Genomic DNA, 18,462 nt, shown 5'->3' with positions numbered 1-18,462 from the left:
ATTTGTTCAAACTCCAATACTCACATTTAGAGCCTACAATGCATTTTTCTGGGATGCGGGAGGAAACCAGAGTGCCCGGGGAAAACCCACGCGAGCCCATGCAGGAAAACTTGACACAGAAAGGATGGAACCCACTCGGGATCGACCCCTCGATCTCAGAACTCGGCGACCGAGAAAAACCGAGACCCTAAAAATGAGGTTTCAAGACCGGTCTGGTGAATGACAACACAAACAAATCTTAACTTATCTGAAAGTGAGACTTTACCATATGTATGGAGTCAACTGACCGTAATAGCTACTCCGCTAAAGACATGTGTTTAAACTTGACTATGAATGCTCCGCATGGGACTGAGTTAGTCTGCACCCGTATTATTTAAACGTCTTCCCGCAGAGCGAGTGCGCGCCAGGCAAATATTATGCCACACATGCCGTCTTCAAACAATGCAGGTCCTCCCCCCCTCGTGGCTGGCGGGAGCAGATTTGCGCGACGCCGGGTTTACCTCGTCTGTCGGGAGAAGGTAAATAAACAAACGGACAAACGCGACGTTTAATCGGGCGGGAAGCGATTTTCGGCGAGGCGACCCGAGCCCCTTGTTTGTCAGCGCGTCCTTCCCCGTGCCGCGTGTCATCGGCCCGAGCGGCTCTTCGGGAATTCTTTGGCGGATTTACCTATTGTCTCACGTAATCTTACGTTTAGCAGATGGGATGCGCGAGGCCCCTTCACGCCTGTTTTTTCTTCCTCGCCAGGCTGGGAAACAGATGATCATCCTTTGAACCCATTACTCAGCCTGATCCTCTTATCGTGGCCAACCTTCCTCACTCTCTAATTTGGCTCGTGCCAAACCCGGCTGCGCACAATGAAGCTCTCCTGCTCGCCCGTGTGTGTGCGCGGAAAGTCAAACGGGGCCAGAGAAGGATTGGTCTCCCGGGGATATTGCGGCAATCCCGAATAAGACAATGGAGTGGGCGGGTCGGAACACAGCGAGAAGCTCGTGAAGGCTTTATCTCGGACTCGCTCACACCTCTGGTCTTTTCTTCATCACGACTCTTCTGCCTATTGTGTACTTTATTACTCAGCGGTCCGCCGTCACTGACTCAATGGAATGAATCTATTATTTACTGTTATAGTAGACACACTCAATAGAAATAATATACGGTTATTCATTCACTCAGGGTATTTAGCTTCAACTGGTTTCTAGATGGAGCTGTGCTAAAGGGAATTTCGTACAATAAACATCTTCCATTACAAAGCTCCTCCTCCACTGCAAGATTTTGTACCAAAAAATTCCAACACATCAAAACAAGGGCTGGCTCTAGAGGTGACTGTGTAGTTCCCTTCAAAAAGAGTTCATTCTCATAACTGGAAGTCAATAGCAATTAGCATACGTGAACTCCCGTCTCTGAACCTCTTGGTCAATCATCTTAAAGCCTAGCTGTTAGACCAACAAAATTGCCATCACAACACTGTCTAAAACTGTGCTAGTTGTGTGTGTCTGTATTTGTTGTTGTATTTGTGTTATTGTGTTGTGTTATCGGTGTGTATGTGTCGTTGTTTACCTTCAACCTGCCCAAGGGAAATTAGCCCTCGGCTACAATCTTATATATGCTGTGTCTTTATAAATAAATCCAATTCAAAATTTCATACAACGATTACACAATTTTGATCCATATATAAGGCGCATCGGATAATAAGGCGAACTGCCAGCTTTTGAGAAAATTCAAGTCTTTTAGTTGGAAAATCCGGGTGTTCAAACTGCTGGTTTGAAAGCGAAACAGTCCTGCAAAGTTCTGTCTTTGCACATTTCATTTTCCTTGCTAGTCAGTGCATCTACCTCCCTTTTATATCATTTATCCTCTCAGCCATTCCCTCTGCGAACGTAGTTACCATTTCAAGCATATCCTCTTTTTTTCAAAATGGGAGCCTGTCCACCAATTTTAAGCCACAGTGGAGAACCGTTTAATTGAAGTGCATTAACACATGAGTTTAGCAGTGGCGCTACATGACTCGGACATTTTTAGTCCTTTCATTCCCGTTCAAAGGCAACACCAGCGCCAGCAAATTGAATTGGGACTGCCCAAAGGGGAGCGCGGTGTGCACCAAGCGAAGGTCGGGAGGGTTTGGGGGGTTTTGAAGGAGGGCCAGGGATTGTGCGGGAGCATATTTACCCACGAGTGCCGGAACATCACACAAATGCGAGTGGGAGGGAGAGCAGAAGCACTCGCGTGAAAAGCACATGCAGTGGGAGGCCGGCCGCGAACGTGGGCGCCGGCGACCCACGCGTTGCTTCCGTCTGACGGGCTTTCGCAAACAATGTTGAGTTGGCGACGGATTATTTGAGCAAATTCAACAATTCATCGCAAAATTATTTTCAAAAATAGATTAGTCGCATATTTGTTGCTGTAGCTACTCTCTGTGACCCTGTCGGTTTTCTACGGGTACTCCGCTTTCTTCCCAGATCCCCAAAATATGAATTCTAGGCTGAATTATCACACTAAATTGTCCGTAGGTATGAGTGTATGTGTACATGGTTGTTTTTTTAATTTATAATTCTTTTATCCGTGTGCCCTACAATTGGCTGGCCACTGTACCCGCTTGTACCCTGCCTACTGCCCCTTTATTGGCTGGGACAAGCGTGACCCTTGTGAAGATAAGTGAATGAAAGACGATTGTGACACCTGACCAAGACTTACAAAACCGTCAAGATCAAGACTTGCAAAGAAACTGAAATCCCTGAAACTGCATGCAGATTTTCAGGACTCAAGATCAAGAGCGAGTCCCAGACAGAAACTACATCCTTTGACAACCTAATCCGATACCGGACCAAGACCATCAAGTGTGTGGTCCATTGTCTATTATTTGAACAACAAAACGGTACCCCTAAATGCACACGGACCGTCTTCTCACCCCCGTCTCAGAAGAGAAATAAGAAGGCGCGGCAAAGCCTGCGGGAAGCAGCGAGGCTTTATTTGACTTGAGTGAATTTGGACATGATGGATGACACGCATGTCCAAAGACGCGCTGATGCTCACAAATTGGGGAATATCAGGCAATGAAAGATGTACACTAATCTATTTTTATGGCAACAAGGGGTCCACAAATCACATTAATGAATACACTGCATGAAGCATAATAAGGTAAGTTCCGCCTTTTGTGTTTTGGTTCAGAATTCCAATCAAAACGCGCATATTTCCGAAGACTAAGGTTGCCGATCACGACACTTGTTATTGGTTTTTCTCTCGCATGTTGGAGATAGCGGTTAGCATATTTTAAGGCTCGGTTTTGAAGCGTATCGCCCCGGGGGTGTCCAACTCAGTTTGGTTCGCGGGCCAGATTTCTGCCCACGAGATCTTACGTGGGCCGGACCATTCAAAAAGTGAACTCACTGGTCGCCGTTGATGTTCGTCCCTCCCAGTCAGAAGGAATGGGACGTCTAGCGGCATGAATGGCACTGAAGGGTGCGCATCCACAGCATGTTGAAGTGAATTGGACAGCAATCATTGTCAATGGGTTCACTACTTTTTCCCCTTCCATTTTAGGGTACTTACAGGCCAATTCGGGTAAATTTTGGATAATTTTCTCTTGGTTTTGAGGGACTTTCCAAGATGCTTCTTGTTCGTTTGTCGGTCCCTGCTGATTTTTGGTCATTTTCAGGTCACTCCCTGTTGCTTTTAAGGCCTTTTAAGGTTCCTTCTGAAATCATTGGCTGCCATTTTGACGGCAGGGGGCGAAAAGACGAATATGACTGCGAATAAGAAATTGAGATAAGTGCAATAGTGTACGTAGTAAGGGGATACGGCTACGAAGTACTCACTTTCCTCTGAGTGTAACTACGTTTGTTTTCATGAGAATGAATGAGTCAAATAAAGCCGTAAGGAAGTTTTATTAAGGAAATGAGAATTGAGCAAATTGTACGATCAACAGGAGGGAAATGTTGAGGTTATTATCGAGCAAATTGTACAATCAACAGGGGGGAAATGTTGAAGATATTATCTAGCAAATTGTACGGTCAACAGGAGGGAATTGTTGTCATTATTTATCAGTGTTATCCTACATTTGCTACCATACATTAATGTCTCAATAGCGCTTGAAGTATCCTTTGCCTGCTTTGAACTTTCTGTGTCTACGACCTTTGGATACCTTTCACATCTCCTGAGAGACTGGAGAAGGGGTTTGGACATTCTGTGAGGCTGTCCAGAATCGAGGAAGCGGTTCGCACAAATGATGTTATCTCAACGATAATTTACGCCAGAGAGACTGTTCAATGGAAACCAGATGCTCAGATTTGGAGACTTTGTACATAGACCCACTCATTCTTTTTCTGTACGCACACACCTATTCTTGAGAAACACAGCTGAAGGCACAGCGAGCTAGCGCTAAGAAAAAAAGAACAGACAAAGATAGAAAGTAGTGTGCTGCTATTTTCCCTTCAACAAAATAAGAGTATTTCAAACATTTCTTTTTTCAGTCTTTACAAAAAGTCAATTGGCAAACTTGACAAAAGTGAGCCACGGACCGGATCAGACCCCCCGTGGGCCACACCCGGCCCACTCGCTGCAGGTTTGACAGGCCCATGTAGGCCAAAGTTAATAACTCACATGTCTTATCATGTTTCGTAGATTCAAGTGGCTGCTCCATTTCGCTGCCTAATTTTAGTCCAGGACCGTAACGTCTCACTTTGTTGGAATAAGAATCGAAAGACCTCCAAGGCTTCATCCCGACGTAATTAATTGCTCTAATGTCGCTTCGGCGAAACGGCGTCGGAAATAAATTGCGGCGCGGATCAAAGCCGGCCTCCGGGAGTCTGAATCAACGTGGGGCCCGCCAAAAGAGCTCCTTCACCCTGACCAGCCGGACGGCCGCGGGAGCCAGGTTCAGGTTTAGCCGACATGCGGAGAGTTTAATGAAAGTTCGGGGGTCGTGGAGGGCCCTCGGCGGGGTGCCACGCTGCCCGCTGTTGCTATGTATTCTTCTGCAATGTCATGTATAATATATTAGTAATGTCTTCTGGATTTCACCTCGCGGAGTCGTTTTGAGGGTGGTTTTATACCATGAAAGATTTATTTTCAATATAGATATTTATATATATATATTTGGATAGGAGAAAAATAAGTACATTGGACAAGAGGTTGGGGGTTTGGCTGTTCTCGGGTCATGTTGTGTGGGATTTATTTAGGTTTTGTGGTCCTTCGGGCTTGAGATCATAGACTGTTTTTTTAATTAAAATCGCTTTTGTTTTGAATATTTGGCTGTTTTTTTTCCCAATTGGGGGTTTAGATCAGATCATAATCATTTTTTTCTTTGACTGTTATTTCATTTAATATATTTTGATTCATCCCGGTCTTGAAATCTTAAACTTAAACTCATCTGGGAACCTACCTAGATATCATGAGATCCAGTTATTTAACTGAGTGGTGTGGTTCAACCACAAAATATCAAACTTTGCCAAGTGAACAACCCAAATTTACACTGCAAAAGTCAAAATATCACTTTTTCTACTCTTACCCGTTTGAGAATAAGGACGCCGTCTTGGTTGTGTTCATTGGTAGCGATGTCAAACATGGCACCCCCGTCGCCCGGAACGATAGTGTACGCCACTTCGGCGTTTTTGCCCACGTCCAAGTCGTGGGCTTTGATCCTGCCCACCGCCGAGCCCACCGTCGACGACTCAGGAACGCGTAAGTGGAAGAAACCTGAAAACAAACAAAACCGTTAAGACGTTCGCTCAAATCGTTTCGAAGAGCGCATCATCTTGTAATGCTAAGCTTGTCAAATAAGAACGTGTGAGGGGGGAATCTCACAGGAAATTGATTTCAGAGCGTCGGAACAAAAAAAAAGGAATCCTGATTAAATATCATTCTCAGTCAGGCGGCTGTTGACGGGATTCTTCCGTTTGAGTTCGGAAAATAGCAACTTTTACGTCGCAGGATGGGCTTAGCGTGTATAAAATGATTTACAACACAGTGCTAGAAAGCAATGAGTCAACCCCTACAGTGCCCGGTGCTAAACGCTAAATCTAAATATAGAAACGGGCAAAAAAAACACGGCTGGCTTATTTACTGGAGCTTGTTGGGGCACTGGTGCGAAAACAAGTCGACCTTTCCGCGCAATCATGACAAACATTGCAATTATGAGTATTGATACGAGGGCAGAAAGGACTGTAAATACCACATTTTGCTCATCGGACATACTGGAAGTGACCCGGAAATGCCCCAAAATCAACTTGAAATGACCTCTACGAACTGCCTCAAAACGGACAGGAAATGATCTCCCCGGGTTGCCCCAAAATGAATGGAAAGTGACCTGGAAATCTCCTAAAATCAAGAGAAATTGACCCAAAATAACAGTGAAAAGACTTTTACAAATTGCGTTGAAACCAACAGAAAGTGACTCTAATCAACAGGAAATGACCGACACGGATTGCTCCAAAATCAACTTAAAGTGACCTGGAATTGGCAAAAAAACCTACTGAAAGTCGTCCAAAAATCAAGCAAAAGTGGCCCTAAATTCCCTAAAATCAACAGTCAATGACCGACAGGAGTTTACTGACCAGCGCAATTGCTCTGGAAATGGCTTTTTCTACACGACGGGTATTTAAAAAGACATTACGGCATCTCATTGTCCTTGTGAAAGTGGCAGCTGTTAAAAATGTCACTCAAAATGGATCCCCAATCCATTGCCGTCCTCCGACGCCAAGCCGAGTGCTTCATAATGAAGGATTTCCAACGTACGAATTGTGAAAACACAGGCGACCGAGGGTGAAACCTGACTGACGTTTTGACGGAGCGTCTTTGAACTCTCAAAGACGGAACCATCACTCAAAGAGGTTCTTGCGTCAGCGTGGCGAGTGACGAAAGAGTTCTCCGTTACTTGGCAATTTACACCGTGGGAGTCGAAACGACATCATTCCGGTGATCGTATAGGCGACCGAAGAGAAACGTAAACAAAACACCCACTTTTGGAGAACCGAGGAGGGTTGTCGTTGACGTCGCTGAGGGTGATGTTGACGGTGGTGGTCCCGGCCAGCCCCCCCAGCTGGCCCCCCATGTCCTTGGCCTGGATTAGCACTTGGTACTGCTCCTTCACCTCTCGGTCCATGTTGGGCAAGGCCGTCTTGATCACGCCTGCGGCAAAACACAAATGTCAGAGCGGACGGATTGACATTTAAAGGAAGGGAGCGCCAGGATGGAAAAATGCGCCGACGCCGAGTGCATATTTTTATCTCGGGACGTGTCTCCGCCTGAGAAAACGGGAACGGAGGTCGCTTTGAAGATCACACGAGCTTTACGAGTCTCAAAACGAGGCGACGTTCCGCTGAAAGTTTGCCTTCAAAATCTCCAGGCGTTACATTTGATGGCGTAACCTGGAATCTGTATTTTCTTTCAATTTGACTCGATTCGCCAGGATCATTTCCCTCCGTTGACTGTTAGTCGGTGGATTTTTCATCCGCGGGTGTTTGCGCAGACGTCCAGCCGGGAAAACATTTACCCTCGCGGCGTGGTGTGTGTTTGCGGTTGTCATCGTTCGGCCAAACCGGCACAGTGGGCGGTGCAAACAGCGATAGCTTCCACCTGTGTGGCTTTTTTTGATATTTATGAAGATATTTCCATGCCCTGGAGAACAATTTGTGACTTTTTAACTCATTGACGGACTAGAAATGCTCTAAAAATGAATGTTTTTGAACATTGACCACGTTCTAGGATTAGCATATTCACCAGCCAGATGTCCAATCTAACTTAACTAGAGGAATTGGCAGCAATCGAATAAGGCTAATCAATTTAATCTTTTTTTTGTGGATGATTTGATGACTTTGATAGATTAATCTATTGCTCAATTTTGAGAATATATTTGGGATAAATAAAAGAATTCTAACGTCATCGTTGTGGACTAAAACAATTTAGATGTCCGATCTATTTGCACTGAAATATGATCTATAAAATCAAACAGTCCGATGATTTTGCAATAAATTGATCTGTTTTCCATTTTGCCATTAATCTATGTATTCTAAATCGGCGCCCTTGACTTGAAAACCTGGAAATTGCTTTGAACAGTTTGCAAACTTCATAATTTCAGATAGAGGGAAAAAAAATTAAATTCAGATGCCAGTCAACAAGCTTTTATCGCCGTTCCACTGCATTGACTCCAACTGAGCACGGGCATAAACAAGCGACTAAATAACAGCGGTAATGTGACGCCATAATTGTGTTTGGTCATTTTCAAGCAGCGACCGCAAACAATCGTTAGCCAGTCAGCGACGAATCGCCAGAGCGGTGAAACGTTGAATGGAAACATCTGGATGATGCCAACTAGCCAGAACATCAATTTGTTCCTCACGTCAAAAGTCAGTGCCAAAACAACCGATCTTTCGCAAACTCCACCCCCAAAACGACCATTGACCAATGATACATCTCTCTGTCAATCTTTGGCATTCTTCCATCATCGCAATGCTTATTTTTTCTGGTTTTGGTAAGCATTGCATGACTGCCAACTGCCATACAAAAAAACTAAATTGGACATATAGTGGTAACTCTACTTAGGAATGATTATACATACAAAAATGTCAGGTTATGAAACCCCTTGCTATGCAAATTACGGTTCCAATATACTAAAAGAAGACCCAAATTAGGAAATACTTTTCATTGTTTTGTGTTTTTCACATATTTCATACACAATTGGTACACTTTGATCATTTTTAAAGGGTTAAACTTGATTAATATTGGTTAGTAGTTGTTTTTTTGTTTTAGGATGGTGGAACGAATTAGAGAATTTACATATAATGTTCTTCTTACGATAAATCCAAGTTACGAAACCGGATCTAGAGACAAATAATTCCGTAAGTAGAGGTACAACTGGAATAGTTTATCTGAGGGGAGTGTGCTTCTTATCCTTCCCCAAAATCGTAAAAACAATGGTTTTACCGATTAATTAAAAAAATCTGGATGTACGGCGTCACACTCAGATAAATGCTTCGAAAATAAACCAGCAAACAAACGTACTCCCTTAACGTAAGATCACATCGGAGGCCATTTAACGAGCTGTCTTGCTTATAAATTCTTAAAATTGGATAAAATTACTGCCATCGAATATTATTAACTAAAGATCGTGGATTTAGTCGCGAATACGACCCGGAAATTGTGTCAAAACAAGAAATATCCTACCAAATATTCCCCAAGATAACTACCATACGACCTCAAACCGGAAGCAGAAACAATGTAAACACGACGCGAGTGAATGCGAAAGAGATCGCGTCGACCAATAACTATCTTGGCCCAATTAAATAACCATAAGATCTCGGCGACTACTGGATGGTAATCAGCGTGCATTTTCGTCTCTTAACTCTAAAAGCAAGAATAATGATCGAAAAACTAATAAATAATGAGAAAATGTTAATAAACGATGAACTTTTAGTGACGTTGGATCGAACAATGTCGTTGTTAACAACCGATCTTTCACGAAATTGACTCAAGCACCTGATATCTGAAAGTGTTGCGTTAATGGACGCTGTAATATGACCTCAAAAGCTTTTCCCTTCCAAAATACGATCAAAACATTGGATTTTAAATTTAAAATAATTCAAATATACAAACAGACAAAAGGTAGGATTAAGATAAACAGCAGAAGCTCACGATCGAACTGTCTTGCCTAACTTTGTTCACTTTTTATATATATTTTTGGGATAATTTCTGACTAAAATCCTTCAAATTTTTGTCGATCTCAGTGTCCTGCGTTCAATTATGTTAAGTTAGTTTTAAACTGTAATATTTGGACAGGAAAAATGCAATATGATGAAAAAAAAAGTTGCAATATGATGAGAAAAATTGCAATATGACGGGGAAAAAAATCAGGTTTTTTTTAACATGATGATGATGATGATGATTTGATAACATTTAAAAACTAAGACTAACTTTATATTGTTAATATAGGCAACAGAGATCTAACAAATATATATTTTTTAACTATCATTGTTGTTGGAGCAATTTCATAGAAAACATGCATTAACAATTTTTCTCATTTCCCAAAAATTCTAGGAAAAAAAGAACAAAAATGCTGGCTGCCACAGCAATGAAAGTAAAGGGATGAAAAAGTACCCCGGTTACATCCCTTTGGGTAAGTAAATCTTTACACAATGTGCTTTATAATAAATACTAAGACTATTACATGAATCCCTCGATTATTGCGACTTCACTTATCGTGAATTCACTACTTCACGACTATTTCTGCTATTAATTATTTATCTTTTTCCTTTTAAAGTTCATAAAAATGTGAAAATACACACTGAAACTTATAATCCCATACTACTACTACTACCACCACCACCACCACCACTACTACTACTACCACCACCACTACTACTACTACCACTACTACTACCACCACCACCACCACCACCACCACCACTACTACTACTACTACTACCACCACCACTACTACTACTACTACCACCACCACCACTACTACTACTACTACTACCACCACTACTACTACCACCACCACCACTATTACTACTACCACCACCACTACCACCACCACCACCACCACCACCACTACTACTACTACCACCACTACTACTACTACTACTACTACTACTACTACTACTACCAACACTACTACTACCACCACCACTACTACTACTACCACTACCACTACCACCACCATTACTACTACTACTACCAACACCACCACTACTACTACTACAAATACTACTACCAACACCACCACTACCACTACTACTACTACTACTACAAATACTACTACTACCAACACCACCACTACTACCAACACTACTACTACTACTACTAATACCACTACCAACACCACCACTACTACTACTACCAACACCACCACTACCACCACCACCACCACCACCACTACTACTACTACCACTACTACTACCACTACTACTACTACTACCACTCCTATTACCACTACTACTATTGCCATGTCCACTACTGCTCCCACTACAACTACTACTACCACTAATACTACTACTTCTACTATCACTACCCCTACCGACCACCACTACTGCGTTTTATGATGCAATGCACCTTGTATATGACACAAATTGAACGAACGAATGAACTATTTTAGCAAATAACTCCGGGTCGGTACCGGTTTTGGGGTCCACCGAGAAGTACGGCTGTCCGTGCAAGATGCTGTACACCACCCTGGCGCTGTTCCCGTACGTTGGGTCGTCCGCGTCCGTGGCCGTCACTTGCGTCACGTACGTCCCTGTGGAGAAAAATAATATTAATATGGAAATGCTAAAAAAACAAACGGCAACAAGAAAGAAACGCTAACATGTGGGAAAATCACAGTGTTATTTTCTCTCCATGTTTGCCAATGCTGTTAACATGGCACCCGTCCAAGTAGCGTAATTACATGTTGGATCCACCTTGCTTAACAATTATTTACCATGGATTTTCAATTATGGAACAAACATGCTTTTAATCGTTTCATCACGGTAAACATATGGATGCTCTGGAATTACTACTGCGATTGCATATTGGGAAATTAGGATTCAAAGGCAAGATATGAAATCAAGCAGGAGGACGAAAACACCCACACAATTGGACATCTATTTTTGTCAACAACACTGGAAGCGTTAACGATTGACCCTAAACCGTGTTTTCGAGACTTTGCTTATATCCACTGGCATTCATATGCTAATTTTGGAACACGTCGCACAGGAAACAAGATTCATCCACCGAGCAGCTTGAAACAGTGGCATTAAAACATTAGGTGAGGATGATTAGCGGCTAACAAAGCCGTCGTCGTGTGCGGCCGAGCAGAGGACAACCGGCGTCCTGGGCGGCTCTCGTGTTTGCGCGTCTTTAAATAGAACATGTCCGCCCGAGGCCAGGAACAGGAGCGATCCTGCGCCAGGTGAGAGAATGGGAATAAAAGCTAGCGTCGGTCCGTACGCCCTATGCTAAGGTTGCCCGGGTAAGATTTCTTCAAAGTCAAAAACACATACTGTACTAACCCGAATATAAGACTGTTTTTTTGCATTGAAATAAGACTGAAAAAGTGTCGGTCGGTTTACATTTGGGGGTTTAGACGTTTTACCCAGAAGCCATTCCTTTATGAAGGTGATTTAGTTTACATATTTAAATGTTCAGATATTAAGATCTGACAGTTTTTGCATGATTTGAATGAGGCAAAATATTGTTCTATTTTTTTCAGATGTTCTGTAATTATTTTTTTGAATAAAAAAATAATTTGGTGTTCAAAAAGTCTTTTCAAACTGGACTGGAAAAGAGGGGGTCGTCTTCTAATCGGGGTCGTCTTATATTCGGGCCAATACGGTATACGGTCATACTTCTACTTACGAATTTTCATTTGCTTTATTTATTTTAATACATTAATAAATCATTTCCTTGTAATTTTCTCTCGTTTTTGTGTGTTTCCTCACATCTTTCTTACAAAATTGGGACACTTTGACCAATTTTAAAGGGTTTAGTTGGTAGTTGTGTGAGGACTGTGGAATGAATGAGAGAATTTATATACACAGTACACTTCTACTTACAAAATGTTTAAGTTACAAAAAAAGTCTTGGAACCAATTAATTTCGTAGAGGTACGACTGTATTTTTTCATCAATCGCCACATGTCATTTTCACGTTAAACCGGTAGAAATAAATTCATCTGCTAGCAACAACACGCAGTTAAAAAAAAATAGCTGAAGCAAAAACAAGTGCCACGCCAGGTGGGCGTCTTCCTCTCATTTAAACGTCATTCAGTGAGACTTAGACGACTATTAGGTTGGATGTGGCGGTCCACTCTGACACGCCGCCCACGCCGCTGCTGAGAGACGAGCCTAATAGCAGAGCGTGACGCCGTTGCCGTGGCGACCGCAACCCGCAATAAGCGCCAACACCTTTTAATGTCAGAGTGATACGCTGATCCCGAAGAGTTGTCTTGGGTGTTTTTTTGTAATGGCTACGCACAACAGTCGCTTTGTCAGAAATGGCGGCATTTATGTCGTGATGAATTGACATTAAGAACGTTCGAATCGCTCCACGATTGGTCGGTTCTGCACTGTAATTAAAAGTCATGATGAGATGTTCGCTGTTTGGAAGTCGGGAATTTATATGTTTTGCTAATGGATCCATTTTTCAAATTTTATGCTGAATAAATTTGCAGAAATTTTCCGATTTTTAACCTGATTTCTACTTCCTGTTCCATTTCAGAATTGCGTCTTGGATTTTCTCTCGGCACGTGACGTCCAGCAAATTTCGTGTTGATTGGTGAGTATTTTGGGGGAAATTTAGCGGGGGTAATTTTTTATAACGGTGCAAGAATTTGTAGAGCAATTCTGCCATTAAATCAATCATTCAAAAAATGTAGAAACGTGAACAATTTTTTTGAAAAGTGAGGTTTTTTGGAGGGTCATCAATAGAACAAACCTTAAATTTAGCTAAAAGAATTACTTGCGCTTTGATTACCTCCAAAAATTAGGGATTAGAGGACAGTTTTTAAAAATGTTGTTTGTGTACTTATACTGTCAATGTATTGTTTTCTTGCTGTAAATGACAAAAGAATGATAAAAATGTAAAAAACAAAAAATCACATTTTACTGAGCACCCAATAGAGAGATAATCAGTTAATGACTGGTTATCGTTTATTGTCGAATCCAGCCGAGCGCAATAGGAGCTTTTTAATGCGTCGTGTAAATAAGTCTATTATAATCTAAAATCGTGTCGATAACAGGATGGGGAAATCCATCAGACGTGTTTGCGAGATCATCGGTTTCAGTTAATTAGTGTTCTGTCAATCATCTTATTAACCAGAGAGCTGTTGCCGTGGCGACGCCAGGGGTTGGGCCCGGCGGAAAACACTTGGCTGTCGCTCTGTAGAGGATGCAATTTTTCGTGTGCTCTCAAATAAACAGCTTCTATTCGCTAATTCTTTTATTCTCACTAGTGGACGGAAGAAGGTACAAACTTGACTCCGAGACGATAAAATGATACAAACAAAATCAAGTAAATTAGAAAATAAGGACAAATCACAGGAGTTCAAACAAAATCTCTGCGGTCAGGCATGGGAAAAACAAAAGTCTAAAAGAAAAGTTCTTCTTGTCCCACCCAAGTCTCCATCCTTCATCCTGTCTCTGCCAGTCCACAACTCGTTTTTTGCAACTAACGTATTTATTCGAGTAAAACGTGCAAAATTTTGTTACAAAAAACTGAAGCAAAGTTCAAGTGTAAGTGCGCGTTATACACAAATACCGTTGGAACACTGCCCTCTGCTGGTGAAAAAGTCCTCTGCAGCCGTTATGTAACAAAGGAGACCTAAAACTGTTCTTTTTCCGCCAGATGGCGATAATCTACCTTCTTTTACAAAAATCAGCCCTTTCCAAATAGCCTATTAATTATCAATAACCTTCCGGGCGACCAAAAGTCTGGCGACCAAAAGTCCGGCGACCAAACGGCCGAGTACCGTTAAGAAAAGGCCTGTCTGTGGCCAGCCTTCCCCAGAGAAGGAGGCGAGTCCCTGAAAAAGCTACTTGTTTGAAAACAATGAGATGTGATTTTAAGAAATATTTTTCTTCAGTTGGTATGTTGTTGTTTTTTGTGTGGGCCCGCCTGTGGGTTTTATTCCCGTTCTGAGGTCGTCATTGCCATTCCAAAGGAGAGCAACTTGTCTTCCGGCAGGTTACCTTGATCCGCTCTCCCGGGGATCGGCCGCGAATAGCGGGCTCTCGCTCTCCATCTTAAATGTCAGGAGTCTGCGGGGCGAGCGAGGGAGCGCTTTCCCCCGATCGGCCACTCGCGACCGCTCACTATGCCGTCAGTTCACGATTCGAAAGTTAAGGTTTGAAAATCTGGACTCTGGTTTAAAACCATAATCCTGTTTTAGAGTCGAAATGTACTTTTTATTGAAAAATGGAAGTGTTAGAATCAGTGGTCCCCAAACTATTCCAGAAAGGGCCGCAGTGGGTGCAGGTTTTCGTTCCAACCGGTAAGAGGAAACCTTTCCACCAATCTGGTATCCTAGAAGTGTAATCAGTGGATTGCAGTCAGGTGCTTCTTTTTTCAGCAGAAACCTCATTGGTTAAACTGTTTGTGTTGGATCGGTTGGAACAAAAACCTGCACCCACAGCGGCCCTCCAGGACCGGTTTGGAGACCTCTGTGTTAGATCTTATGGACATGGCGTGACCTTGAATGCCATCGCAAAACATTTTCAAAACCCGATCTTTTTAACCCAATTCTCCGAAAAAGACGCCATTGGATCCCGATTTCCGAGCAATTCCGGTCCGATTTCTGATTCGGGACATCCCTAGTTTCTATCTATAATATTCATTTGAATTTCAGCATGAAACCGACAATCGACACCCACGCTTAACTTACACGGGGCGCGCAACGTGATGTGGGGTGCCGGATCTAATCCCCGGGCCGCCGCTTTCAACACCTGCGCTCACCCTGAACCCTTGTTACCGAATTAGCGAACCCTGACAACATGATAAATCCACTCAACTTTTCTGCCCACTCTGCAGGCACGCCACGTTTAGCACGTGTCGACCTTGCCGGACAAAAAAGGACGGTTCGGTACGGTCCGACTCGGCACAAGAACCTGGATTTCTCGGGGCGCTTTTTGAATATTCTCCAGCTTGCGCGTTCTGATGTCCCCATGTTTCCATTCCAAACAAGAAAACCGTCTGAATTATTTATCCCGGCGCCCTCAGGGGCCCGGGTGGCCTTGCGGACGATTCGGTTTCCGCCATGGCAAATTCCGCCTGGAAACGCAACGGCGCTGAAAAATGACGGGCTAAACGCTGAACAAAGAGAGCTGACTGTTGCGGAACAAAAAACAATCTGCGCTTTCATTATGAAAGCTATCAACAAAAATTGCTACATTTATAGCTCATACGCGACACAAAGCAGAACGCCGGCGTTGCGCTAATTACGCACATTCGTCATTCGCTTAATCTCTAGCGTGAACTTTCCTCAGGTTTTCGTTTTGTTTTCACGTGTTAAATGGAGTTTTGTAACCCGGCAACATGACACATGATGGGCCTTTTGAAAGATACAAGTTAACGTTGTAGACAACAATTGAAATCTTGCCGCCTTCGTTTTCACCCTCAAGGCTTTAGTGGAAATTATTACGTGTCATTATTGACATCGATGCTGTAGTTTCCCAGCAGCCTGGAAAAGAACACTGTCGACAAACGTCACCTTGTCCACAAGTGAATTGACGGAACAACTTGTAAATATGGCGGACTTAAGAACGGAAACAAACAGGCAATTCTGGATTTTGGACTGAACACATGCTGCTGGTTTGAAAATCTTATTTTTCTAATTCTTGAGTTATTGGAAAAAAAATCATTTTCTGACCTTCGTCCTGAAAATTTATAAAATAAATATATCTGTGTACAAAATAAATACAGCGCTGTCAGACTTAAGAACCGAAAGCAAAACAGGAAATTTTGGATCGTGGACTTAACACATGCCGCAAGTTTGAATTTTTAAAATTAATTCTTGAGTTATTAGAAAGAAAAAAAAAAATTCTGACTTTTGACCTCTTTACCATAAAAATTTACAAAATAAATACATCACTGTCAATCCATGGAAAATAAATAAATCTGAACTCATAAGACAACGTAAATGACCTGATTAAAAAATTATCACTATTATTGTTACTTGCTTGAACAGTGTCTTGATTCTATTAGTAAGATTTCTGTAAGTTTATACAAGTACGGGACTTTTATTGTGAAGGTCCAAACCTTAGTAGTAACAGTTGACGCCTGATCCGCGGAGAAGCAGTTTTAAGTTTTACGAACCCTTGTAGTAGCGCTCCCATGAAACACGATGTATGCTAAATTATAAAACTAATACAGTTTTTGGAATACATAGTGTTTCAAGGGAGCGCTACTACAAGGGTTCGTAAAACTTAAAACTGCACTATATTTATAAATTTTTCCCTCAAAATTTGGATTTATCTGCGCTTTCCCCCGAACTAAGACTCACGTGTTGTCAAGTTTAGAGTATAACAAAGTAAGAGAAACCCCTCTAAGCTTCAATACTTCGCTTCCAGTTCCCCAACAGACGGGAAAAAGAAGACTTTGTACGCCGGTTTGCCAACACTTTCATTCACGGCTTCCGGCGGGATTTGTTTGGGCCGGGGATTCACCTACTGTTGATTCGCGGTTACACCTCATTGCCACTGAAAATTAAAAGTGGAGTTCCCCAGGGCTCCGTTTGCGTTTACTCCTGGTCGCCCAGATAATGAAGGCCGACGGAATATCATTATTCATTCTGACGAAATGACAAGTCGACCCAGATTTTACACGGGTGCGCCGAGCAAATGCCTGAGAGATATCGTTTCAAGTCGGAGTTAAGATGCGCATTGTCATAAAACGCTACCCGTGCTTTTATGGCTTTATTATAACACGGTGAGTGCTTTGTAGTTTAAAATCTAGCTTCCCTCCTCAGACTCGACGCTCTTTTTCTAGAACGCAGGTAATGAATCAGTGTTATGACCCACATTTTGGGAGTCTTTTGTGGGGGAGAATGTGGTACAAAATATTGATAACAAAAGGAAACTCAAGGTTTTTGGACAAATGCTGAGAACTGTAGTATGTAAATGGCCAAGATCTTATTTGTAAATGCAGTATTGTATTCAAATCCAGATAAAATAGTTTGATTAAAATATAGCTTCTTGTGCTGGCCATATTCAAAATTCACTCCCGGCCAATAAAAACTGGGCATCGCGCCGTAGTTTGCGCACCCCTGATCTAAAACACAGACCCCCTAACCCTAACCCAAAACCATTCCGACGATTAATCTTTCATTCACTGCCCATCGTCACATTTGTCTGCAAATGATGGCACCGGGCTTCCAATCCTCTCATTCATTTGCTGCCACCCTCTCAATTCTAAAACTCATTTGGATTCACTCAAGAATGAAGTTAGGTCACGTTCCCCGACTTACCCACTGGCGACATCTCGGGAACGCTGGCCCGATACGGCCCCTCCAAAAACTTTGGCTCGTTGTCGTTGATGTCTTGCACCTTGATGACGAACTCCGACTCGGGCTCCAGCGGTTTGTTGTTGTCCAGGTCCACGGCCTGCGCGCGAAGCGTGTAGTAAGGCTTCTCCTCGCGGTCCAGACTCCTCAAGGCGTGGATGTCTCCCGTGGTTTGGTCGATGGTAAAAATGGAGCCGGCCCCTTCGCCCGACAGCGTGTACTTGACCGCGCTGTCGCCCTGATCCATATCGGTGTGCAGCTGCCATAGGGAAAAATACAAACCCCCCAAAAAATCAGCAGATGACATATTTTTGTATTTTTGCTACTGAGTTTGCGTCTCCTGATTTGGAGAACCTGCCCATTCCGATCTGATACCTCCGGAATGAATTGATTACAAAATATACATATGTTTATTATTATTATTTTGCTTCTGTGTAGCTATTAAAAATTCTTACAAGCACAATCTTTTGCCATCCGATTCCGCTCTCTTAGAAATGT

General features: G+C 42.7%; 1 protein-coding gene across 2 annotated transcripts in view; it reads right to left on the bottom strand.

The window, feature by feature from the left end:
- The window catches only part of LOC144091703 (cadherin-12-like), a 77,262-nt gene that overhangs the window by 26,901 nt on the left and 31,899 nt on the right, over nucleotides 1–18,462 (bottom strand). Inside the window, exons 3-6 of one of the 2 annotated variants that reach the window (XM_077624274.1) lie at nucleotides 17,929–18,223; nucleotides 11,108–11,227; nucleotides 6,955–7,122; nucleotides 5,504–5,691 (exon numbers count right to left, since the gene is read on the bottom strand). In XM_077624274.1, the coding sequence (XP_077480400.1) occupies nucleotides 5,504–5,691; nucleotides 6,955–7,122; nucleotides 11,108–11,227; nucleotides 17,929–18,223 (771 nt within the window). Of the gene's footprint in view, nucleotides 1–5,503; nucleotides 5,692–6,954; nucleotides 7,123–8,994; nucleotides 9,122–11,107; nucleotides 11,228–17,928; nucleotides 18,224–18,462 lie in introns of those variants that run through there. The other variant, XM_077624275.1, reaches the window with a different exon arrangement.

The sequence above is a fragment of the Stigmatopora argus genome, chromosome 17 (genome assembly GCF_051989625.1).
Source record: "Stigmatopora argus isolate UIUO_Sarg chromosome 17, RoL_Sarg_1.0, whole genome shotgun sequence".
In the NCBI taxonomy this organism is placed as follows: domain Eukaryota; kingdom Metazoa; phylum Chordata; class Actinopteri; order Syngnathiformes; family Syngnathidae; genus Stigmatopora; species Stigmatopora argus.
This window is presented reverse-complemented; position numbering and strand designations above follow the sequence as displayed.